The following is a 24,999-nucleotide window of genomic DNA, read 5'->3' on the forward strand; positions in this document are numbered from 1 at the left end:
CCGGCTGTCATATAAGAGCGAAATAATTTCAGAAAGCATATTTCAAAATGAAATTTTCTTGCGGCTGGCTGGTATGTGGCTGGAAGGGGGGCACTTGCGGAAAGGAGAGCTCGAGAGCGGGGTCCAGGTTCAGGTCCTGGTCTGGGTTGGGGTCGAAGGGGCATTGTAGCCTAAAACAAATGTTTGTGCGGTCTGGCTTGGTCTGGTCTGGTTTGGTCGACGGCTCCTGGGAAAGTGGCCTGTTTTATAATGAAATAAATTTCATTTGCTCATTGACTCGATGACGATGTCGCAAACCTGAAGGATCCTAGAACAAGAGAAGGACTCACTGAGAAGTAAACAGATTTCTTGTGAAAATTGTAATTTAAAAAATATAAAATAAATGAAAACTATTTCTTGTGGATCATTTTATTTGGTGGCAAACATATGAAAGTAATTTAATTTATTCATAAATCCACTCCAATTGTTCTCTCAGTGCAATAGCTGCCCAAGAATGAGGGCGTGGCAGCGACGCGAACTGGGCGGGGCAATGTTTGGCCGACATGTGTGGCCAGGCATGAAGGAGCTGGCCCGGAATTTGCATGCTCAAAAGTGGAGCAAGCGTACAAATGCCGGCGGAGCCGGAGACGCTAACGGAGATGGAGACGTACGGATCCGGGTGTATGGACCGGCGTACGGACGGACGGATGGACTTGGCTGCATGTGCTAGCAAAATCAACGGAACGGGCTCGACATTAAGTGCTCCAGCACGGTCGGTTTCTGGCCATGTCTCTATATGTTGTTGGTGCGAGAATGTGGTACGGGGGGCACTCACACACACACACACACATATAAAGCAAAAGGTATTAAGACTTGTGCAAAATGAAATATGACATAGTTGACAAAGGAGCGGATGGGAGATGGCATCTATATTACACATTACATATTACACACAGAACGCAAAGCCTGCGGCTGGCATCAGGAATAGTTGAAACAGGAGTCTGAGTAGGAGCAGGAGCTGGCGGAGCATCAGGAGCCAAAACCCTTTGGCAAATATTGATGCCACCTGGGCGTGGGCACACTCCGGGGGTAGATCAGTTTTTCACGTGTCCGGTCACCTGCATCTGATGGCCGACCATAAAGGATTTTCGTTTCGGCTTGCTAACCTAGTGTGGGCGTCACTCACCTTTAAAAGTCATAAACGAAAATTCCTATTTTAAAACTTGAAAATTCCACCCTAGACTGGTTTAATTTTAATTAAAAGACATCCTTAACATTTTTCATTCGAATATATATTAAATGAAGTTAATTTTCTTTCTTTAATAAAAAGATAAAGGCTTTAGGTGGTTTATTGTATAATTTTGGTTTTATTAAGTTTTCCGAGATAGTTTTCTGGATTTCTTCAAAGTCATTTAATCTAAAAATACAATAAAAAGGAAAATATATCAAAAACTATTATCAGGCTGTGTAGATTTATGAATACCAACCTTTATTATAAATTAAGTGGCAAAAAATCACACATCAATGGTAACACCCCAGCGGCTCTTTGAACTCCCAGGAGATTATACAAAATAAATCATAAATAGCCCAATTTTTTTTGGGCTCAGCTTATTTGTGGTATTTTTTAGCTCCCAGGCCTATAGCTCCCAGGAGACGTTCCATTATTTTATAATGATTTATTAAAATTCCCACAAAATATGAGTATGTCAGAGTGTGAAGAAATTCATAATCCTGAAAAAAGATATCATGTATCAAAGAATTTTTTAAATATATAAGAAAGAAAGAAACCCGTTTCCGTGTAATTTGTAGTCTCTCTACGACTCACCTTTTTAAACCAATAACCGTAGGATGTGCTTCCGTCGGAAGGATTCCATTTGGGCCATATGCATAAGCCAGAATTCAGTGTGCATCACAATCTCGGTGGTTATATCTACGGTTGTCCCGACTTTGTGTCCTGGTTGTGCATTAAATGCCACTCAGCCAGCCGGCTTTAGTTTCACTCATTTTCCGGGGCACGGCAGGCATAGCATGGCATGGGATGGAATGGCATGGCATCAAGGGGGCGGTGGTCGGAAAAGCGCGAAAATGGAGCTGCATACTTTTCCGGCAGTGCGCTCCACTTGGCGTGCGGCATGCCACATCGCTGGATGGCAATGCAACGAACCAACAACCTCGACATGGAGGTTGATGATGGTGATGTTCATGATGATGACCATGATGATGCTGATGCCATAGTGTTGCGTCATGTAAAAGATAAACAAGTCGACATTTTGACAACCTAGACAAAAAAATAAAAAATAAAAAAAACAGAAAGAAAGGAAGAAAAAACTGAAATCCACAACAAAATGAAAGAAGACAACAGCGACGGTGGATAAACAAGATGGAAGCCAGCAGAATCCCGCAGACAATGGATGATGATGTTGTTGTGAGGACTCCATGAAAGTCGCCCATCAAATAATCGAAATCAACTTTCAACTTCCAACTTTGGGGTCCTGCAATTTATATGCAAATTTCATTAAGAAAAATGCGGATGGTAGATGGTGGGTTAGTAGTGGGCTGTGGGTGGACATAAAATATCCGCTGGTGCTGAAGAATCCGCCGCGAGCTTAGCCAGAGCCATCAACTGGGTCCTTGCCATCGCCCTCCTTGCCGTCGCCTCCCCTGAAAGTAATTGAAACAAGAAATATGCATTTGACCAGAACTCCCGCCTTTCGACACTCCCCCAACTTGGTTCTTTGGCGCGACTCAACTAATGTAATTTAAAATGGACGAGTGGCAAATTACTCGGACATTGCGGACATTCCGCACCCTTGACACCCTTGCCACAGCTGCCACAACCCTCAAGACTCGACGACAGGGCGAGCTAAATAGAATGAAAGGAAAAAAAAAATACGCAAATTACCCCAAATCCCTCTAAAAAAAATGAAGACGCGGAAAAAATTGTTTAAATAAATTGTGTGGGCGTTGCGTAAATTTGTTTTTTTTTCCTTTGTTTGGTTTGGTTTTTACCCCGCTAGGATTGGCCAGGATTAATTTGTTATTCAAATTTATTTGAAAAAAAAATGGTTTATTGGCGGGTGGAGGGTGAATTGGAGCTTAATATGATGAAGGATACATTGTATAGAAAATATGGAACAAATAAGACAAAAATTAGTAAGCTTTAGTTATCTATATTTCTTATAATATATAAGATTATTTGTATTAAGTTTACTAATATCACCTTTTCTATAATTTCAAATAATACTTATAATACCTCGCACTACAAGTTCTTAGTCTTTCATTTACTTTTCAAACTCAAATATATCCTAAAAGCAAACGAACAATTTCAATAAAAAGTGCCAGCTTTATGTTCTTTGGCACTTCTGACTCTCAAGTATCTCAATTTTATTATTCTATTAAATACGCTTGCATCTCTATTTTGATTTCATTTTGCTCTTTTCAAAATTACCATTTAGCTATTTCTGAAGCCCACTCGGAAGGGCAGAGCTGTAACTCTGGCAGACTTTTCATATTTCTATCACATTTTTGTGTTTGTGCAGCAATCGTTGAAGAAACTTGCTCAACTTTCTGCCAGAAAGTGTTGCATGAATTTGAATCTGAATGCTTCAATATAATTGCAGATTATACGCCAAGCAACCCCGCCCAGTATCACCCCCAACTCTTTCCCCCCGAAAATCCGTTGCAAACATGGCAACCTCTGTTGCATGGCAACCTCCCCTTCCTTTGGCATCCACAATTTTCCCACTCGGCTTTGATGGTCTCATTTTTCCGGCCGCAGCCCCTCGATCATAGCGAAGTTGCACGGTTTGTGTGCGCTTTTCTCATGTTTAATGTTTTACGATGTACTTGGACAAAAGAGCACCAAAATCAACCGAAAAATGTGAAAAATATGTATGGCTAAAGAGAACACTTCAATTTTTGTTTAAATGCCAATAAAACTGTCATCAAAAAGTCGTTAAGTAATGAAACATTGAAAATAAATGTACGCGTCGTGGGTAGTCGCTTTTTTCTTTAAAATATTTTTTGGTTTTTTTTCTTTCAGATTCCCAGATTCCCCCACCCAATGAGACAAACTTTTGCCTCTGGAAATTGTTCAAGAATTAATAGCTGAAGTGCAGCATCCTCTGGAATGGGCTACGTGGGGCTATGGCAGTGGCAGTGGGGCCGGGGCACTTGCTTGTACAATTTAAGCTGCTGCCACCCCAGTCCACCACATTGTTGCACATTTACTTTTTGCAGCATATCAAGTTGAACGCACAAGTTTTCAATATTTTTTCTCAGACTGAAAGCACGTTAAAAAATTAGTGAAAAAATCTGTAAAAATATATTGTAATAATTTTAAAAATACATTTTATAAAAAGGTTAATGACTTCATTACTAGCTCTTAATATTATTTAATGTGAAGTTAATTACTTTGATTTCAGATTGAGTTAATGAGGCCATTAATATATCATATTTCTATCAAATGGGTCACTTTTAGGGAAATCAACACAATGATATCCACTTTTTATTAATATTCATTCCAATTTTATTTACTCTGAAAACATCCTTGGTTCAGTTATTTTCAAATAATTTTTTTTTTGTATTTTGTCCGAGTGTTTTCTTTACGTTTCGTTATTGTTGTTAAAAAAGTTTTTCCCCTCTCATAATTCCCAATTGCTCTTTTGTTCAATTGTAAATCTGCGAAGGGTGCGGGGTGCAAGGATAATGGAGGGTAGGGTCTGCAGGATGGGTGGGTCTAGGGGGTGTGGACAACCACCATCCCGTGTCCGCAGTTGTTTTACGCAACATTTACTATGGCATTGGACTCATCTTCGGCTGCTGAAGAGGATCCAGATGGGGGGCGGGACGACACCCACACCTCCGGCAGCTCTCGGACTTGAACTCTCTCGTGTACTTTTGGACTCAAACGTCTGTTTTACGCTAATTGGAAAAGTTGCAAGTTTTTTGGCCTGTTTTTTAGACGGTGGCATGGCAGGGGAAGGCGGGCGGTTAGGACATTATATGTACGAGTACGACTTAGGCCTGGTGCGGTGTGTGGCTTTTATTGGAGGCAAATTGCTTAGAGCGATGCTTATTAGCAGCTGACACGGTCGCCTCATCATCAAAGTTGTGGCCTAAACTGCTCAAGAAGCTCAAATAAAAATACGAGCTTAAAATAAGCGCAAGTCAAGCGACGGGAATTTCATACTTTTAAATTGGCCATTAGCCTGGCTGGGACGGGCTGGGGATAGGCGGGCAGGAAGAGAGCCAGGCTGTCAGGATGAAATCTCGGAAAAGCCTCTCCCCTTCTAGGATCAACATAAGCCCCTGCATCCTGCTCTTTATTTGTAATTATAATAAACTAAAATGACTTTATATTTTGAAGGATGTTTTTGCATCCGCTGTTGGCTCTCATCGCGCGCCATCATCATCAAGAGTGCTTAGTTACTTTTGGCGTTTATGCGGGGCGATTAGATTGTGAAATTAGTTGTTTGCAAAAATACATAAATAAGTAACTTAATTAATTATTAAAACCTTAAAAATACATACGGCCAAAAATATATTGATTAATTTTTTGATATATTTTTTTAAAAATAATTAAAATCTTTTTTATTAAAAAATTTAATCATAATCAACATATTTAACTAGTTTTTAAAGCAGTTTAAGAAGTACCCTAAGATTAAGATTCTTGACATTTATTATTTCTACAAATATCAAGTTTTGTATAAAATCATAATTTAAACGAAGTATGAAAACTTATAGTAAATAAGCCGAACCTCCTTTATCTTTTCTTGCAATATTTATAATTGGAGCCTTGGAGCCGAAAAAATACAGGGGAAATTCTCCCACCAAATGCTATGTAAAACTCACGAAATATTCTCTCGCATAAACCGGAATTTAACGAATTTAATTCGTGTCCTTTGGCAGTGTTCGCTGATAACTTTGCCTTCCAGGCTCCAAGTTCCCCAGCGCATGCTCGGTGAGAGGATATAGAGGGAAATTATTTCGTAGGGAGCCCGAGACATCCTTCTAACTGGCAAAAGGTCTATGCAGCGGCAAGCTAGTTCAGTCTCTTGCCTTAAATGGCCGCCTGCGGCAGACAAAAGCGCATGAAAAATTCATAAGAATTTGTCGGTCCGTAAGAAGGTATTCTCGCCCAACGTTCGTCAACGTCAGGCAGGCAACAACGACAGCAATAACAACATCATATAGCATATAGGCTAGCCTTAAACGTCTATCGTTAGGTGTAACGAGGTGTGTTCCTATGTGTGTGACTGTGTCTATGTGTGTATGTTAGCCGTGTCCTGCCTTGATGTCCTGAGTTCTGTGCTGTGTTAGTGCTGTTGTTATAAAAACACAACAAAAAATTGAATGCCAAATTGAAAGTGGTTGACAGGCAACTGAAAAAACAACAACGACAAGAGCAATAACGTCAAGTGTCCTTTTGGCCAAGGCAAAGTGAAAGCAATACTCACCCGAAAAAAGTAGAGAAATTATATGTGGCACAAAACAACACGAAAACAAAAACAAAACACAAACACTCAACTGCTCAACTGCTCAACTGCTCAACGGCAAATAGGCAAAAGTTTATTATTATTCCATTGATTTCAAGGCAAATCAACTGCGCAACAATTTCGGAATTTTTGCTCACAATATAGGACTAGTGGAGTAGGTTAGGGTACCAACAATTGACATGATGGAGTAGTTTTTGTGGGGGAGTTAGGAGAACATCAAACGTTTAAATAAAAATTAGTTTGGCATGTGTTCTACAGCCAATTTGATTTCATTCCTCATCCCCGATGATGTCCTTTGAGCTGAAATTTCAACAACTTTTTGCCACATGGCATACTTTTGGGGATTCATTGAAATTAATTTCGGAAGTTTTTTCCTTATTTTTTGTTTCGAGAATTTCAGCTTTGCTCCGCTCAGCTCTGTTCTGTTTTGTGGTTCTGGTCGCGAGTTCATTTTCCAGTCTCTGATTTTGGCCATGACCACACGTTTGGTTAATTAAGCCGCTGAAGTCATTTTGCTGAGAGCCGGATTTGAAGCTGATCAAGTTGATGATGATTAAAATCAAATATATATCACACAATCAAGACACAAAGGGGACACACAAGGGGACCAAATTAAATGAGAAAACTTTAATTGGAATGAAAACTTTTCTTTGAACCTCACATCAAATTAAGTTTACCTTATTTTTCAAAATTAGATTTTAATTGAAGGACTGTTACTTTCCAGGTTTTATTATTAACTTAAAAATGTATATAAATTGAGGCTCATGGGAGAGTGTACTTTATTAGAAAGTACTTTATGTCTTGATTTAGATTTAAACTGTTCTTGGGCATTTCAATTTTCGCGACCTAATTCTACCGTTTTATAAATTTATGACCAAATTCATTTAACGATTTCTTCGGCCTCTGAGAAGTAGGCAATGCAAATGAAATTTTAATGAAATTAGACTGGCCGGGATGCCGATTTCCGAAACAACTTTTCAATTGTAAAACGCCAATTCAGAGACCCCTCGCTGGGGGTCGTAAATAGGTCCAAGGGTGGGGTGAAAATAGGGCTGTTGTTGTTTATGGCTTTTTAATCATTTAACAACGCCCTTGCTTTTTGCAGCCAACATGCAAATTGCCTGCGCTGGACCCATGCCCGGACCCCAGGATCAGAATCCGTATCCGTACCAGAACCAGAAACACGAGTACGAGTACCAGGACGAGTCCCAGCACCAGTACCAGTACGAACATCGTCATCATCATCGGATGTAGAAGAACCAAAAGGGGCACAATAAAAATTGCCTATAAATGGACGGAAGAGCCGAAGGCGGGGTACAGTCGGTGATGGTGGAGGATATACGCACAAGGACAACAACGGTGGCAGGCAAACAGCACAACAAAGCCAAACTTCCGCATAGGATGCGCCAGAACGGAAGTTATTTTGGCCGCCTGAACGTGAGCGCGCTGCTCATCTACTTGTGCTGCTATCTGCTCCTGATAATGGCAGCATCTGGCGGCAGCAACAATGTGGTAAATGGCCTCAAATGCTACTGCAATCCGAAGGAGTGCGACGTAATACATTCTCCGGACTGCCCCGGCAAAGGACTTATGCTCTGGGATCCCTGCAAGTAAGTAGTCGCTCGCTCGCTGGCAAGCACGGAAGCTCTACGCCAATTAAAATGATATTTTCTGGTTTTATGGAAACCACTGGGGCCAACCACATGAATATATCATTATCCCGCATGTTGGGTAAATTTATATTGGATTTTATTTTATTGGCACTGGTTCTCTTGCTGGTGGCTTTCAGAAATATATTCTCAATAGTTCTAAAGCCTGAGGATTTTATATTTCTTTCAGTCCACTATTTAATTATGGCTTGAAAATGTATTTATTTCGAAATATTATGAAATTATTGTCAGCTATCAAACAAGTGGACGTAATTAATTTAAAATCAACAGCTCCACAACATAATTGAATTATCCGGATTAAATTATAAACTCAAGAAATCAATTAAAATAAATTGTCTGTTTGTGGCGGTTTTCAGTTGCCAAAGGGGAGTTATTTTATTTTATTTAAAATTTGTGAAAATTGAATATCCTTTTGATCTTTTTGAGTATTTGTGGCTTGATAAAATATTATATTACAATAATTTAGATTTCGGCCAAATAATTATTCATTGAGGGGTAATTAATTGAAATTATTAATTCCTTTGTCGAGTTAGATATTAATAAAAGATATTATTGGAATAAATTGTTTTGGTTTTTTTTTAATATGTCAACGAATATAAATTGATAGTCTAAATTTGCATAATTACACAGTAGGCATATACTTTCATTTATATACATTTAAATATTAATGAATGTAGTTAGTATATGAAGCTCAATTGCTTGGAAGCTAGAAAAAAAATCACACTTTTCCAACTCTATTATACGAATAATTGGCAATGATATAATTAAGCGAGTCAGACGTCAAACTGTCTCTTCTATATTCCAATCTAATTCAAATCGTGAGTCACGTACTGCTTAAGAATTCAGATCAGGCCAACACACAGCCACCTACACCTAGACCAGACTAGAGAGTGTTAACTAATTGTTAACGCTTATCGAATCCAAGACGGAATCGAATCAATTACTACTGGGATTCATTTGGCCTCTATTTGGTGTATTCGTGGACTATTCTCATATACATATCCGGTCGTTTTGTCCAACTATTCGCAGATGTTGCCGCATATGCGCCAAAACTCTGGGCGAGTCCTGCGGCGGTCCGGGCGGATTTTCCGGTCAATGTGAGCCGCCCCTGCAGTGTGTGACCAAACTGCCCATTAGCAGCGGACTGGGCGTATGTATGGGTAAGTTGTTACAAATACACATGAAACTATATATACACTTAGAAAAAATTGGGGTGCCCTTAAATAGTCCTTAAATAGACAGAACATCTATCATAGCTTCCCTTTTCCAAAGAAAATAAAACTCAATTTGCAATTCAATTAAACGCATTTGTTTCCCAAAAGACACTTTTTTAAAATTCAGTTTATGCAACAATGTTTTGTTTTGGTCTGGTGAATAAAACAACAATATGTTGGTTGCTGCTTGTGAATTGTATATCGAAACAATATTGATTTTATTTCCTGTGCATTATAAGGGCATATGGGGATAGTGGACACATTGAGCGGGTTATGGATAGGCAGAATTCGTATTTAGTCGCATCCATTATGCATTAACATCACGTATTATAGACCACACTGCCGTCGATTAATAGTTCCACAACCGGTCCGGAGCTCGTCAGCAATTTCGTTCGCACTTGCCATTTGGCCTGGGGCACTCCTGGCGGGAATTCGTCGGCCAGGAATGTGTAGTTTCGGATCTCGAACAGTTTTCCCTGCATAATTTGATGGCATCAATTTGGTTTTTGTATGTAATCATGTTTGGGGAATTAATGCGGTTGAAACAGCATGGGACTCTGGTGCGGATATTTATGTATTTTGTTTCAGAAAATTGAACACGGCCAAATGGAAAATGGGAAATGGAAAATACTAAATGAAATAACTGCAAAACGTTGTTCAAATTTAACTAGTTTGGCTCGTCGAGTTCCACAACACGAAATGTTGACAAATATTTGCTTTTATTTATTGAAAGTTGTTTCCCAGGAGTGAAATTTTTGTCTCTTTCCCCAGCCCGAGGGAGGAGATGGGGGGATAAAGTTTTGCTATCTAGATGGAAGGTACAAAGCAAACGGAAGTTCTATTTCATTAAATTGGTTTCTGCTCGCTTGTTGTCATTGCAAGCATATTGATTCTCTTTCAATTTTGATAACTTTTTACCAAAAAGTGGGCATTGGGATTACTAGTTGAAGCTCAGATTGTCAAATAATGGAACAATAGAGGTGCCAAAGCAGAAAGGCAATTCATATAACTAAAATATTGTGATAGACTCACCTTGGGCACCGGACATGAAGTAGGAAGATTGCTAACTGCCTTGAATCGAGTAAAAAGTCGTCCCATAATATTATTATACATCGAGCTTAGATACCTGCAACCATCCATTTTGAACTCGGCCACAGACATCCGACTATTATCCTTTTTTATTAAATAGAATGTGGCATTTATATTGAATTTGTCAATATCTTCCTTTAAAATGAAACGGGATGATACCACGGGTATGCGTTTGCGAATAATTTCGCACTCTAATAGACTGATGTAGTTTGGTTGCAAAATACGGCAGTCCAGTTTGCTTATATTGATGTCATAGTTTCTCTATTGAATGGGAATTAGTTGAAAAATGTAGTCTAAAGTCCAACAAACAAACCTTTGACAGTCCCAGTTGAATGGGGAAAAATAGTAGGGGAAAGATCCAAAACCGGGTATACATACTTTACCAAACTAAGCGGAAAAATGGAAATGGTCGCGCTTTATATAGGCTGATATAGGCTGATACTAATTTAAATTAAACCTCATAATAATCGCTGCTAATGCGGCGAGATTCAAAGTTCATTCAAAGGCCTTAATGACCATTAAATATGCAGATTAAAACGTAATTTTTGTGGTGTTAATAACTCTGTTTTTTGGTGCAGATTTGCAGCATTTGACCGCCCTGACCTACAGCCAGCGCGATAATTGCACTGACAGCGAATCGATTGTCCTGCAGCAAGGATGTGAGATCACCAACAAACGCTGCCAGTGCTGGCCCACCATGCGCACCTGTCGCAGCGATTTCACCCGCGACGGAGGCTCCCCCAGCGATTCCCGTTGGCATTTCAAAAACCTAGAGGTAACTCCTAAAAATGAGAGCGCTATTGTTCGTGAGTTTTATTAATTGGATTTTTGTTTGGCCTGCAGGAGTGCCAGTTGAATTTGCAAAACCTAATTAAGCTCGAACTGGAATTCGATGAAGACTACAAAATCTCACCGAGCAAACTTTCATACAAAAAGTTGCGCAGAAAGCGAAAAAGTTTAAGAAAACGCATGTAAGTATACCTTAATGTGTTGTTTCATTTATTATTTAATTATTCACTTATTATTCAGAACATATTTTTTTTCGGAAATATTGGCCAAGATATGGCTGTCGCAAAGGGTCATAATGTTCCCTGTGCCCTTTTCACATTATGGTTTTTTATTATGGCAGATTTTTCTAGACAATCGATCTACGAATCGTTTAAGGTACTCCGCTCAAGAATCGGTCAAAGAATGGCCAAGATATGGTTATCGAAGGAGGTCCTAATGGGCTCCCCATGCACTGTCCACATTTTGAAGGGGATGGCCCATAAAATTTTAGAAAAAATTTAAAAAATATTTTGTTGCGATATTTTGATGCAGATTTCTGGAGAATCGATCTACGAATCGTTGAAGGTATTCCGCTCAAGAATCGGTCAAATAGTGGCCAAGATATGGTTATCGAAGGAGGTCCTAATGAGCTCCCTATGCCCTTTTCACATTCTGAAGGGGATGGCCCAGAAAATTTTGATAAAAATCGAAAAAATATTTTGTTGCCAGGTTTTGATGCAGGTTGCTGGAGAATCGATCTACGAATCGTTTAAGGTATTCCGCTCAAGAATCGGTCAAATAGTGGCCAAGATATGGCTATCGCAGGGGGTCATAATGAGCTCCCCATGCCCTTTTCACATTCTGAAGGGGATGGCCCAGAAAATTTTGATAAAAATCTCGAAAATATTTTGTTCTCAGATTTTGATGCAGATTGCTGGAGAATCGATCTACGAATCGTTTAAGGTACTCCGCTCAAGAATCGGTCAAAGAATGGCCAAGATATGGTTATCGAAGGAGGTCCTAATGAGCTCCCTATGCCCTTTTCACATTCTGAAGGGGATGGCCCAGAAAATTTTGATAAAAATCGAAAAAATATTTTGTTGCCAGATTTTAATGCAGATTGCTGGAGAATCGATCTACGAATCGTTTAAAGTATTCCGCTCAAGAATCGGTCAAATAGTGGCCAAGATATGGCTATCGCAGGGGGTCATAATGAGCTCCCCATGCCCTTTTCACATTCTGAAGGGGATGGCCCAGAAAATTTTGATAAAAATCGAAAAAATATTTTGTTGCCAGATTTTAATGCAGATTGCTGGAGAATCGATCTACGAATCGTTTAAGGTATTCCGCTCAAGAATCGGGTGGAAATTGACAAATATATGGCATATATTTTGAACATATTGCCCTTTCGTCTATATTTGTGGATTTTTTAAGTGGATCATCCATAAGATTTGACAACAATTTAAAGAAAATTACTCTCTTTCTTTTCAGAATCATCTAGGACGATTGAGTCATCGACCTGCCATTGAAGTCGCAGCCCCCTTCTCATCTCTTAACTTAACAAAAACAAAAAAGAAAAATTAATTAAAAGATATGAAAGATCTTGTACAGATAGTATGCTTACTTCTAAATAATAATATGGCTAATATAAAATATGATAAATACACATATACAAGAGGAAAAGAACATATGATAATTAAAATTAATATTGTATGTATCCTAAGACATTTGTTACTTTATTGTTTTTAGAGTGCGCATACGTATGTATAAATTTGCAATTTCTATTCCTAACGCCAAAAAATAAGAGTCAAGCCCAAATATACAAACAATAAAATAAAAGCATTTAAAAACTGTTGATGCTTTGAAAACAAAAATATTTAAAATGTGCAAATGTTAAGCCAAGCCATTCAATAAACAATAAACAATAATGCCCAATGACAAATTTTGCTGTAATGAAAAGCATCCGAAATATATAAATGGCCAGAAATTTAAATATTTGTTTTTTTTATATTTTCGGGGGACTTAAAAGAAAACTAGAAATAAATATTTTAAATATTTCACATGTAACTGTTAGCTCATACTGGCGTTAACATTATTTATATTATTGCGCCTTACAGCACAAGCTACTGTTAAGCTATAACATTACAGATTACTGTAGTATACTTTCAGTAATAAGATTACAGAGTCCTTACATTTAACAGACCCCAAAATGTATGCTACATAATTTAGCATATGCTATGTCGAAAGGATTTCTGTTAAACGCGTGTAGAAGTAGTGTCTATTTTATTCTATTTTGTAAAAAAAAATATGATTTTGTTTAAAGATTATTTAATATAAAAGAAAAGCAAAAATTATTAGAACAATACAAGAAAATGTAATATTTAATTTGTCTCTAAAGAGTGTATTTAAAACAGCTTGTTATTAAGTTAGAACTTCTTTTCTTTACCTTCTACTATTCCATGATTCCATGATTATATTTTTATTAATTGGCCAATATGAGTATGAAAACTTTACCTAAATCCAATTTATAACTTAAAGACAAAAATGTATGTCAAAAAATTTCAGTCATTTAATTCCTTATTAAATCAATGCCCACTTGACTGTCAGTTCATGTCCTCAGAACTACTATTCGAACTGACCGAGACGCCGTAACAATAGTGAGGGTGCCACAAAAAAAAATAAATAAACCCTTTTGCCCCAAAAATCGACCATCAACGGCAGTCGAGTGGGGTCAGTTCTTCAAAAGATCAAAGATACACTTTGGCGCTTAAGTGTTTTCCCGCCGCTCTCCAGCATCTTCGGCACCTATCACTTCAAGGAGTTTCAGTTTTGAGCCCGAGTTCGAGTTGTGTTTCGCTTTTTCAATTGAGTTGTTATATTTTATTTTATTTCTGTGGCTCGATGTGCACCTTAGTGGAGCAAACAAAAGCAATTAGACGGCGTCATCTGACAGCCTCAATGGAATAGTTTTCGAGCCGAATATGCCTCTCCGTTGGAATGCCTCTGATGGGATCTGATCTGATCCGATGTCCAAATGCCAATGAGGGGGGTGGGTCAAGAGGGGGGGCCACTGTGTCCAGGGGGCAGAACAATAGGGTTCGAGTGCGGAGGAGTGAGGTGTTAAAAATTCTACTCTTTATGCTCTTATTATGATTTGGCTCGCTTGATGGACATTTACGATATGAAAAATTTCAGAGTCTCTATGGGGCACTATGGGGCCGGGCCGGACCATACGAATATATCTTTTGTCTCACTTGTTTGACAAGCGATGCGTACAAATCAAAGCAGGAATCCAGAGTTAGGCCCCGGAGCTCTCCCAGTCGTCTGTTGTTTGATTAATAGCCGCACAATTGATATGTTAAGTGGTAAATTACGCCATTGGCACGCAAATGTATCTTCAAGATACATGCGTTAGTGTGTGGACAAAATAAAATATAAAAAAACGGGCAAATTGTTGTTTGTTTAAGGCGCCGCTATGAATCGAGATAAATATCTTGAATTTTTGTTTCTTTTGATATTTTTTGTTTTTTTGGGGAGCTCTGGTAAGGCGGAGCCTAAAGTGCGTAAAGTGATTTAATTTTGAATGGACGTCAGAGAAAGTTTATCAAACACACTCACTCCAATACAATTATTCAATTATTTGGTTGACTTTTCCCCCTTTTATATTATATATTTTTTTGTCTTGTTTTTGGCCTCCCCTTCTGGAAGAAAAGCTCAGCTAACCAGCCAAGGTTCGTTGGCTTAAATTAAAACCCATTAGTCTACTTTTAACACGCTTTCAGGGAGTCTCTTGGTCTGTAGTATTTTTTTATGGTCCCGTTTATATGTTTAAATAAAACGAACAACACAAACCGATCCGAAGCGAACAAAAAATCCATTAAAGCCTTTTTGTATATTAGAAAAGCGAAACAATGGGGAGGGAGTTCGATTCGATGTCATTAAATTTTTGCCACGCCATAAAATTCATCGAATTTTTTTTTGTTTTATTGAAAAACCGCCGTAGAAGTGTTATAAAAATCATTTAAAAGTCGAGATTGCCGTAGATTTGATTGAGGTTTTTTTTTAATTTATTTATTTGTTTGTGTTTTTTCGGTTTTTGTTTTTAGTGCACGAAACCCTCGCGTTCATGCTCAACTAAAATGATTTAATTCCGAAACGTGCCTTGCAAATTTTATGATCAATTTTCACTTTAAATATAGATTGAATGCCTTTGGTGAATTATTTAAATGTGGCTTTGCTTTGGCTCTGGCTTATTTTATTTTTTATTGGTTCTTTTGTATTTTTTTTTTACTTGCTTCGGATATCATGTGACGAAGGTGGATTTTTTATTTATTTTTTTGTTGTATGTGGAATGCTAAAGGGAAGGGGTAGAAGCTTTTCGATGATTGGCAATGGTTTCTGAATTTTATAAGTTTTATGGATTTGATTTACGATATTTTAATAGATAAGTGATTTATTGAGGGTAAAAAACAAAATGGTTATGGCTAGGAATTTAAAATTTTCACAATAAGTTTTGGGAGATCTATCAGCGATATGCTTGTAGAATTTGACTTTCTTTGAAAAGAGTTTAATTACTGGATGTACAAAAAACTTATAATATATATTTGTTCCCTTTATTGTGCTCTATTTTTACCATTTAGTAGTAATTTAGTTCATCTACTACTCCAATCAATATAAATCTTCGTTGGCTCGTTTGGCTCTATTATTCGACTGCCGATTGTTTCCCCATCAAAGCTGATAGAGTTAACTTCATTTCCATTTCTATTGAGGCGTTGATCTCTGGTCGGTTTGTTTGCCTCATAAATAAACTGTGGCAAATGCTCTAAGCCAACTGGACTGAAGCCCCCATAAATTATGTGGCGAAAAGCAACAACTGGCGAGGCCACTGTGGTTGTTGTGTCATTTTCTTGGCGCGCTTAATAAACTACACACACTTTATGCGAAGCTCCTTGCCGGGGTTGCTGTTGTTGGGCCTGCCGATTGCTGTTATATGATTTCATATATCATCAGAGCCATGGAGGATCCCACCACCTCCCCATCTCCCATCTTCTTTATTTTTATTTATTTTTTTTTCGAATATTTTTCTGAACTTGGTTTGTTCAACATGCGCAGGCGTGCGGCATTTAGTTCAGCCTGTCGACTCTGTCCTTTTTCTTTTCCTCCCCAGACCCTTCAGATTCAGATTCTTGGTCCTGTTTTCAGTCAGCTTGTTTGTATAAATATATATATATATATATACATTTTTTTTGTTTGATAACATTTTATTGTCCGCTTTATAAATTATTGGCGTTTGCTGGGCCGGGCTGGGAGCGTCATCGGGATCGGAGAATCGGGGCAAAAAATATCCTTTTACGTTCAACAGTTTTTGGTATGCAACATGTGTCCAAATTTGTGCAGCATACAAATAAATACTATGGTATAAGGAAAAATTACTAAGCTTTTGTTATTATACCCTGTAAGGGGTAGGGTTTTGCATACTGTTTGGTATTAGGTTTCTTATAATCATTTAATTATATATTTTATTAAAGGAGTAGTTGCAAAATTGGATGAAATGGTTCAACTATTCTATAAAGATTTACTTTTTTTTACTTCTAATAAATTTTAATATGTTTCTAGTCATTGAAAAATATATAAAATATATTTCTGTAGTCTTAAATTTTTATAACCCGTACTGGGTATAATTCTACTCCATCACTATATTCTTAGGCAGCCTGACAAGACCACTTGATTTTATAATTTTTCCTCATTTTTTTAGCTCTCTGGCCGCTGAGTCTGCGCGTGTTTTGGCCTTTTAGGGCGCCTTGGCCCTAAAACAGACAATTGAGTGTAGTGTGAAAGTTGCTTTAAATACTCTCGGTATCGGTATCCCGAGGCTCCAGAGGCGATGATGCTGACGACTTCCGATGGGTAGGGGAGTAGTGCCGGGGATGCTGCCACCAAATCAAACCATTTATGTCTGGCTCATGCGACACATTTATCATCGTCAAGTGACGGACAATGGCCGAGTAACAAAACGCGCCTGCACCTGTCTGCTGGTGGCTAAAAAAGGTTGGAAAGGGGGGCAGCCGATCTTTAATTATACATTATACAAGAGGCACACCCGCTGGGCAGTACGGGGTGCCTTCAGTGGCCAAAGCCTTCTAACTGGAGCCCAGCTAATGAGCTAAGCGATCTTACACTGCAAATTTAACGAGGGCAATGGGATCTCTGTCTGGTATCTGTGGCATCCCATTATATCCCTCATATATATACATATCTCTACCTATATCGGGTTGCCCGACGAAGAGGAGCGAGGCGCATTGATCAATCGAAATGATATAATTATGGCCAGGACCAAAAGGGCAGCTCTGTGTAAATTGATATCAACAAATTACGCGAAAATATTTCAAAAATATTAACGAATGTGAATGATATAATGATGAGATGATGGATGTCGCAGGCACTTTGGGAAAAATAATAAGGTTTTTAGGAAAAAAATAGAATATTTAATCTTTAGATGTCAGAAGACAACTGATACTTCGCTTAGACGTTATTGATTTATGTTTTAAAATTTTAAGTTATTTGTTCTCAAATTTCTTTAGCCTTTAATAGTAAATAAAAACAAGGTATACAACTTCTCTCAGTGTTTCATACATCACCCTAATTATGCCCAATTTAAAAAGGGTTAATTAAGGCACAAAACGTATTTCGTGTCCTGTGTCCCGCCATGGAGAGCATTATTAATATGCGACATTTTTGATATCTTTTTGCAGCCAAAGTCCGAAAAGAGGAGGGCAGATCAGTGCCATGAAGGCACCATAATTACATACAGCATTTGTCATAACACCAGATATGGACATCCGATGCTGTTGCCCAGGGCGCGAAACCTTCCAGTCTGCCAGCTCCGAAGCCAGACAAAGGCAGACGCTTGGGTTTTGGCCAAGATCCGAACTATGCGACAAATGTAAGCGGGCAAAAAATAATCATGGCGATGAAAAAATGATATAAAGAGGCAGGGAAAATTGTAAATATCATCATTGGACGCGGCCACTGATCGCTGGGCATTTTATAAATAAAACAAAATCATAAATGCAGCCCCCAGACGCATCGGCAGTCGCCAGTCCCCAGTTCCCAATCCCCCGTCCTCAAGCCTGTTGAATGGATCGGGATCTTGGGTGCTATATAATAATTACAGTCAGCATTCGCATTCGTCTCTCATCCCTGGGACATTGGAATTCGGAGCATTGTGTCATATTTAATACAGAAATTTTAATTAAACATAATTTGTAAGGACTGCACGTTGATGCATTCAGATCGGACTGGCGGAGATTGCTCGTCGACGATAGCCCCCGATTTGGGATCGGAATAGAGTAATTTATGGCATTTTATGGTTAGGCCATAACTGGTCTATCATCCGTTGGAATTTAACTTTGATCGTAACGCAAAGTGTGAGAAGTGGGTTCTCCGAAGTCAGGATAGTTGACAAATAGCCAGGTTGATTGCTCTATTTGGAGTTTAGAGTTAGTTTGGATTGCGAATACCCCAACAATATATAGTTTTTTATTTAAAGCCATTATAGAGGTCACCTTCTGTTGGGCTACCAAAGCCAAAAAGATGTTAAACAATGCAAATTCAACCCAAATTCAATTCTATTGCGATGCGGCAGTGATTATTCAAATGATTTAACTAGTTCAACGCGATTGACCCTCCGTGGGCAGCTCTCAAGTTCGATAGGGGCCCAACCCCGAAAAGAGTAACTCTGGCTTCCTAAGGTTTCAGCCCCGAAATGCTTCCCGAAATCGGAGGAGTTGAAGTAATGCCCTCGGGGTGCCTGACTGACTGACTCCGGACTGACTCTCATTGCATTACATTTGCAAGACAACAATGGGCATTTTTATAAAAGATACTATTTTTTTTTGGGCATTCAGTGCATTCGGCGGCGTTGGGCGTTTTTATTTTTACAGATATTGTTTACAATTTTCCAAGTTGGCCAAGTCCAGTCCACAAGCTCCGAGCTGTGCCCTCTCATTGTTGGAGGTTGGATCTGTAGCTGCTCCAATCATCATTTTGTAGATATTCGCTTGGTGATATATTTTGGGTGAGCGCTTCCGGCAAATCGGAGCCACCAGTGAAAGGTCAAGCTGTGGCCAAGAAAAGCAGCCGGAGCAAGCGGAAAACTGCTGCCCAGGGAGCTGTGTGCCATTGGAATGGGATTGCAAACGATACAGTCGGAATATAGTTGAGAGGATAATGGTTCTTCTAATTAATACTAAAAATAGTTTGGTAGTTATCTATGTTAGTATAATTTTTAATAAAAATGTGAAAATTAAAGTTTAATATATTAATCCTACAACCCTAGATTTAATTAACATTAAAGGCTCTTTTCATTAGAATATTGAATAGTAAACTTAAAATAAATAGGTAGACTTAAAGGGTAATTTGTATAATATGAAAAAATAAGAACTATAATTTTCTACTCACCTACTGTTAGTCCCATTTAAGGACACTCCACTGTAGTTCGTGTGGCATCGAAATAAACAAATCAAAGTGAGCCAATAGCCGCTGCCCGGTCGCATCTCGTCGATCTGCGGTATGTGCCCAATTTTCCATAACATATTTGATCGCAGCGATCTTTGCAATCGCCTCCGACTTTCCACTTTTCCCTTTGTTTGCTGCCTTGGTTCGTGTGTGAGAAAAACTTATCGAATCGTGGCTATCGTTATGGGATTTCGAGTCTAGAGTTGGAATAGGAAGGAGGAGGATAGGCTGGCGAGGATATATCGCGGGGCTGTTGCGGTTATTAAGCCCTGGTGACCAAAACCGAGGCCAACGAGCTGACAAACCTTTGCAGAATGCCTCCACACACGAAGATGATCTCGTGGCAGGAGAGGATAGACCACGTGTATATTGCTTTTGACAGCCTCCAGATAAACCACTTTCCAGATCATTAATTGCCTATCTTTTCGCTCCAAAAACTGCCCCGAAAGTTGGATTGCGATTCGGATTCGGATTTGGGGTTCGCGGATTTCATATTGGGTCCAGCCTTCAGTCCGCGTCCGGGGCCTGGGAAAGCGTTTGGGCGAAGATCATTCAACTCCCACAGACACCCACACCCACACGGCCCAAATGGCACCACAATCCACCAGACATCAAACAATGATCACGAGTGGTGCTCTTTGTGGTGGTGGTGGTGCTGCTGCTGCTGCCGATCTGGTGGTGCGGGTGCGGTTTGCCTTTGCCTTTGCCTTTGAGTCTTGGGCTTTTGGTTTGAGTTTTGCTTTGGTTTTGGCCAGGCTTTTGGGCCACATCGATGCTGGCCGGCTGCTTGATGATAGCCTGTGAGTAGACTCGCCTTGGCCTGGCTTTGAATTATTACACTGGAGGGAAGATTTTTAATTTATCTAAAAGGTAGTTATAGAGAGTATTAGAAGGTAACTATCCTATTTAATCAGAAAGAATAAATATAGAAAAAAGAGCAACTGAATAATGTTTTAAAGCTTCCCAGAAAAATTTATAGTTTAATTAGAATATTATATTAGAATTCTTCTCTCTTTATACCCTTTTTACTTACATATATGTTTTTTTCTAAAGTGTAGCTTGCTTCTTTCGCTGATCGTTTTGGGCATGGGCCCCTAAGGGCCTTTCGATTGAACTTGTTCCACATTTTGATTGTAATGCTGCTGGAGAGAGGCGAGAGCTGGGCAAGACAAATATGATTTTCAATTTGCCGCGATCGCTTTCACAAGATTTGCATTCCACTTTGCATTCGCAGCTCCCCCTCACTGTCTTCTGTCCAAAAGCACATTAAACACTTGAGAGTCGCCGAGTCAAAGTTCAACTGGGTTCGACTCCCTTACTTTTCTTGTACTATTTTCTTGTTCTATGTTGTTTTTGGCTCATTAAACCGTCACTCTAGTTGTTGGTGCTGTTTTGTACCCGTTGCAAACTGAATTTGGAATTAGCCACAAATCAAAACATTTATGGCCGGCAGAGCTAATGAGTGGCTGGCCGAAATGCTCGATTTACCACCCAAGTCGGTTATAGATAGATGCACCGCATAAATACCCACAAAGTGTGTCGTAAAAGTCCAACGCGATCATCAAAATGTTCCTCCTTAGTGGACAGCTTCAGGTGAGGCCACCTGCCTGGAGCAGCCCCAGTTTATCAGGCCCAGAGTCCACCTCCTCTTAGTCCCAAGCCTCAGTCCCAGTCCCGTGTACAAAATGCTATGCAAATTTGGTTTTTATTTACCCGCTCGGCTGCCAGAACAAGTGCAAAAGTCTTTCTCGTGTTCCCATTCCCAGGTGGTCCAGCACTGAGGAAAACTAAATGTTAATAAAGAGGGTTATTATTAGTTAAAATATAGTATTAATTATTTGTCAAACCCTGACCTTACATGTGGAAAAACATTGTAAGAAGCATACCTTTTATATTTTGGCTAAGATTAATAAGTTAAGCTTTTTCTCTTGACAATATATAAGTTCTGAAAAAAAGACTTAATTTAAAATTCATAATTTTTCAGTGCATTTCCAATTCAAAACCATTGGTGTCCAGTTGCTCCCATGATCTGTGCACCATTTCCCGTGAGTCAACTCTGGATTTTATGTGTGTTTGGCATTTGCGAAATGCGTTCGCATGCACATTTGAATCAATCGCCGGCTCAGATTGGTTTCTTTCCATTTTTTCCGATTTTTTTTTGCGTTTTTATGACTTTGGTATACCGGTTAGGGGATCGGCGAGTCGCGATGCTTTTGAACTGCACTGATATCGTTTCGATTTGACATTTAGCATCGCTAATTCATGCGAAATCACCCAAAGATTATGTTCATAAGCACACATTACGATTACACGTTTATTATAATTTAGGAGTTTACTTTGCGATCGAATCGAAGGAGGCGACCAGTTGGTGGGCTTGGGCTTGGGAAAGTGGACGGTGACAAAAGCATTTTGCAACGAAAGACATGAGATCACTTAGAGTTGGCCCTGTTTTTTTTTTTCGTTTTTTTTTTTTTGTATATTTCTTTTCAGATATATCTTGCGTGCGAGTGTCTGGCCAGAAAAGGCACTGAAAGCCAAATGGACCACATAGCTAAATGGATTTGGTTAGATAAGGGAGCTCAAGTGAAACCTGAGAAAGTGGGTTAGGCTTCAGAAGAAAACTTTCCCTTGACAGGTCCTGGTGAAAAAGTTGGTGGAAAAATTAGTATTTTCATATGTAACATGGTTGTGAAAAGGCTTTATAGTAATTTAAATATGAATATTTTATTGTTTCGAGGAATATAAGGCCTCAGAACTACCTAATGTTATAACACTTTTAACCTGTAACTCCTTGATGGTTTAAGACTCAGTCTCCCATCTAGATTTGTTCCACAGCTTCTCTAGAATTTCGAGAACCCATTTCACTCCTCGTTAGCCACATGATGCATGGAAACCACTGAACCACAATTGTGGGTGGATAACGAGACTGGAGATGCCGAACCACATGAATGGAAAGATCGTTTGTGACATGCGCGCGGTTCCACCAATCACCTGGGGAGTTGGGGAGCCGAGAACAGGGAGCTCCAAGGGGAGGCCATACTGTAGACATTGGAGGCACTGTGTTGCAGCTCTGTTGCCGCACTAATTGAGCATTTAAATGCAGCGTAATTACTTCTCTAACACCTTCATCAGAGGCAACCGTCAACGGCTCGCCTTTGATGCGCACTGCAAATTAGCATATAAATTGTCCCGTGTGAACATAAAATCAAATGACATGTGAGTTTGTCAAAAAAGCCACCTCAAAGTGCCGCTGAAAAAGCCAAGTCGAAAGCAGAAAAGCTGGCGGAAGGACATGATAAGGTGGAAAAATCGTTGCCTCAATCGAAGACGCGGCCAAGAATCACAAGAGTCATTAGCATAGCGAACGTGCAGCTAATTGGAAATGGAACAGATCGGAGTATGAATGGAGTAGTAGTTGTGGTTGGGCACTATATACTATTACTATTCTGGGAGGAGAGTCCTACCGCCTCGGTGCCTTGGGAAATCGAAGGGTAAACCCCTAAATTCTGGCAACCGGCGCCAGCCAGACGTCTTTATGGCCGATCATGGGTCGTTGTGGTGCATTTTAAATCGGCCAAAGGGCATTCAATTAATTAAGCCCCAGTAACAGTTAGCCATTTGCGGCTCGCTCGGCTCCATTCACCCGTCTATGAAGTGTGGGCGAGTTTTTTGACCCGTCGACGGGCAGGAAATGCACCGCGTTCTGAATGCCAAGGCGTATTCCGAACGATCGTTCGATGTTCAATGGTCGACGACGATCCCCTCCCATCCTCCCCTGTGCTCCTCCTGCAAGTCCCACTGATCGTTGCACAAATGCGTTTTGCATAACTGAGTACTTTCTGGCCTGAACCTTATGGCCAAAGCTAAAGTCAAACGATGACGTTGACGGCGGACGGCGCTGGTGCCGCTTTTGGGGGTGTTTGCTGCACTTGTTGCCACAGAACGGTCCGTACACTGTAAAAAAAAAATAGATAAAAATATTAGGGAAAATCTAAAAACATAGTATAAAATGTCTATTAGTGGTTTTCCTATTTTATTTGAATTTTTAAAAGTATTGCAAGCAAATAACCCTTTGTTCTGGTTAGATTTCTTATACGTAGACGTCTTATACTTATGTTTTTCAAGTACTTTATTGACTTTTAGGAACATGATTTTTTAATAAATATGTTAAAAAAGTGTACTATTTTATTTATGAATATTTTTTCCAGTGCCTATCTTCATATGACACTTTCAAAGCCAAGAGAAGCAAAGAGTTTTCAGTGGGTGGGAAGGGGTTTTGGGGTGTATCCGGTCAGAATTTTTATGGACGATCATTTAAATCGATAAGTGAAATCATATTTACAATCAATGAAATATGCTTCCAGGAAACATACTTGTGTGGGCCATGGACTTGTTGCAATTGCCTGGGAATCATAGATGAGTTTTATGATTGAATCGATCGTGCCAGAAATAGGAAATTAGATTTAGGAAACGTGGAAGGCTATCATTCATTCATGAGTACAAAAAAATGGAACAGAAAAATATCACTAAATTAATATTTATACTTCGAAGAAATGCGTGATTATTTTCCATTTCAAAGCACATTATTTCCTGCTTTCGACGCGATAATTATAATCTTATAGACCAACTCTCCGGCCTGGGTATAACCAAAGTCATGTTGGCTAATCTCAGTTCGGAGTAAGATCGATCCGGCAGGACCTCCGCAGATCAGATGCCCAGTGAGGAGCGGGAATAACCCGGCAGACTGTCCATTGACTGCGTTTTTTCCCAGTTAGCTTAACTTGCTTTGCGGCTTCGATAGATTATCGAGCATTAGACCAGGATTAGTAGTCCGTGTTTTGCCAGGCAGTCAGTCAGCCAGCCAGTCATCCTAGGTTGGCCTGGACTCGTCCGGCTAACTTGTGCAATTTGTGTAATTTCCAAAGCCAGGATCTGATCAAACAAGTCCCGGATTTAATTGAGATCAGCCAAACGAGTGGTGGACCGAAGAGTGTGTGAAAAACCGTGAAACGCTTTGGAAAATTTGCAGCGTTTCCCGGCTGGCTGGAAATTTGATTGGCAAACCGCAGATTCAACTTCCGCTAGGGGGTTTTGCCCAATCCCAGGGCCAAGTCCGAGAGTCTAATCTCAAACATGTGGGTACTTGGCCAACATTAACATATCGTTAGCGATCTGGCGATCTCAGATCGAAGATCTTCGAACTGTGATCCGTGGGAAGTTTGGCGTTGGTCCAAACCAGACTCTCTACAATTGAGGGAAACTCCA

At 39.5% G+C, this 24,999-nt stretch overlaps 2 protein-coding genes and 2 long non-coding RNA genes across 7 annotated transcripts in view; 1 reads left to right on the forward strand and 3 right to left on the reverse strand.

Moving 5' to 3' along the window:
• Positions 1-1,262: 1,262 nt before the first annotated feature.
• LOC116655769 lies at positions 1,263-5,540 on the reverse strand. Its single transcript, XR_004310817.2, has 3 exons — positions 1,805-5,540; positions 1,467-1,710; positions 1,263-1,396 (listed from the first exon to the last, which is right to left on the reverse strand). It is a non-coding gene; the product is annotated as an uncharacterized LOC116655769 (long non-coding RNA).
• Positions 5,541-6,003: 463 nt separating this feature from the next.
• On the forward strand, positions 6,004-14,287 carry LOC6506753 (cysteine-rich motor neuron 1 protein). Of its 2 annotated transcripts, none has more exons than XM_014909403.3 (6): positions 6,004-6,216; positions 7,582-8,086; positions 9,176-9,306; positions 11,028-11,224; positions 11,293-11,420; positions 12,709-14,287. In XM_014909403.3, the coding sequence occupies exons 2-6, from the start codon at positions 7,767-7,769 to the stop codon at positions 12,716-12,718; spliced, it is 786 nt and encodes a 261-aa protein (XP_014764889.1). In that variant the 5' UTR covers positions 6,004-6,216; positions 7,582-7,766; the 3' UTR covers positions 12,719-14,287. The 2 variants fall into 2 exon arrangements, with proteins under 2 accessions (XP_014764889.1, XP_001957304.2); XM_001957268.4 differs by having other exon boundaries at positions 6,015-6,108.
• Positions 9,537-11,021, reverse strand: LOC6493227. Its single transcript, XM_001957269.4, has 3 exons — positions 10,763-11,021; positions 10,393-10,710; positions 9,537-9,836 (listed from the first exon to the last, which is right to left on the reverse strand). The coding sequence occupies exons 1-3, from the start codon at positions 10,823-10,825 to the stop codon at positions 9,681-9,683; spliced, it is 537 nt and encodes a 178-aa protein (XP_001957305.2). The 5' UTR covers positions 10,826-11,021; the 3' UTR covers positions 9,537-9,680.
• A 473-nt stretch (positions 14,288-14,760) lies between the features above and the next one.
• The window catches only part of LOC26515594, a 147,509-nt gene continuing 137,270 nt past the window's right edge, over positions 14,761-24,999 (reverse strand). The window contains exons 2-4 of one of the 3 annotated variants that reach the window (XR_004310818.2): positions 20,768-23,688; positions 19,678-20,573; positions 14,761-19,388 (exon numbers count right to left, since the gene is read on the reverse strand). This is a non-coding gene — a long non-coding RNA (uncharacterized LOC26515594). Of the gene's footprint in view, positions 19,466-19,677; positions 20,574-20,767; positions 23,689-24,999 lie in introns of those variants that run through there. The other 2 variants (XR_001408870.3, XR_006507117.1) reach the window with 2 other exon arrangements.

The sequence above is a fragment of the Drosophila ananassae genome, chromosome 2R (genome assembly GCF_017639315.1).
Source record: "Drosophila ananassae strain 14024-0371.13 chromosome 2R, ASM1763931v2, whole genome shotgun sequence".
Taxonomy (NCBI): domain Eukaryota; kingdom Metazoa; phylum Arthropoda; class Insecta; order Diptera; family Drosophilidae; genus Drosophila; species Drosophila ananassae.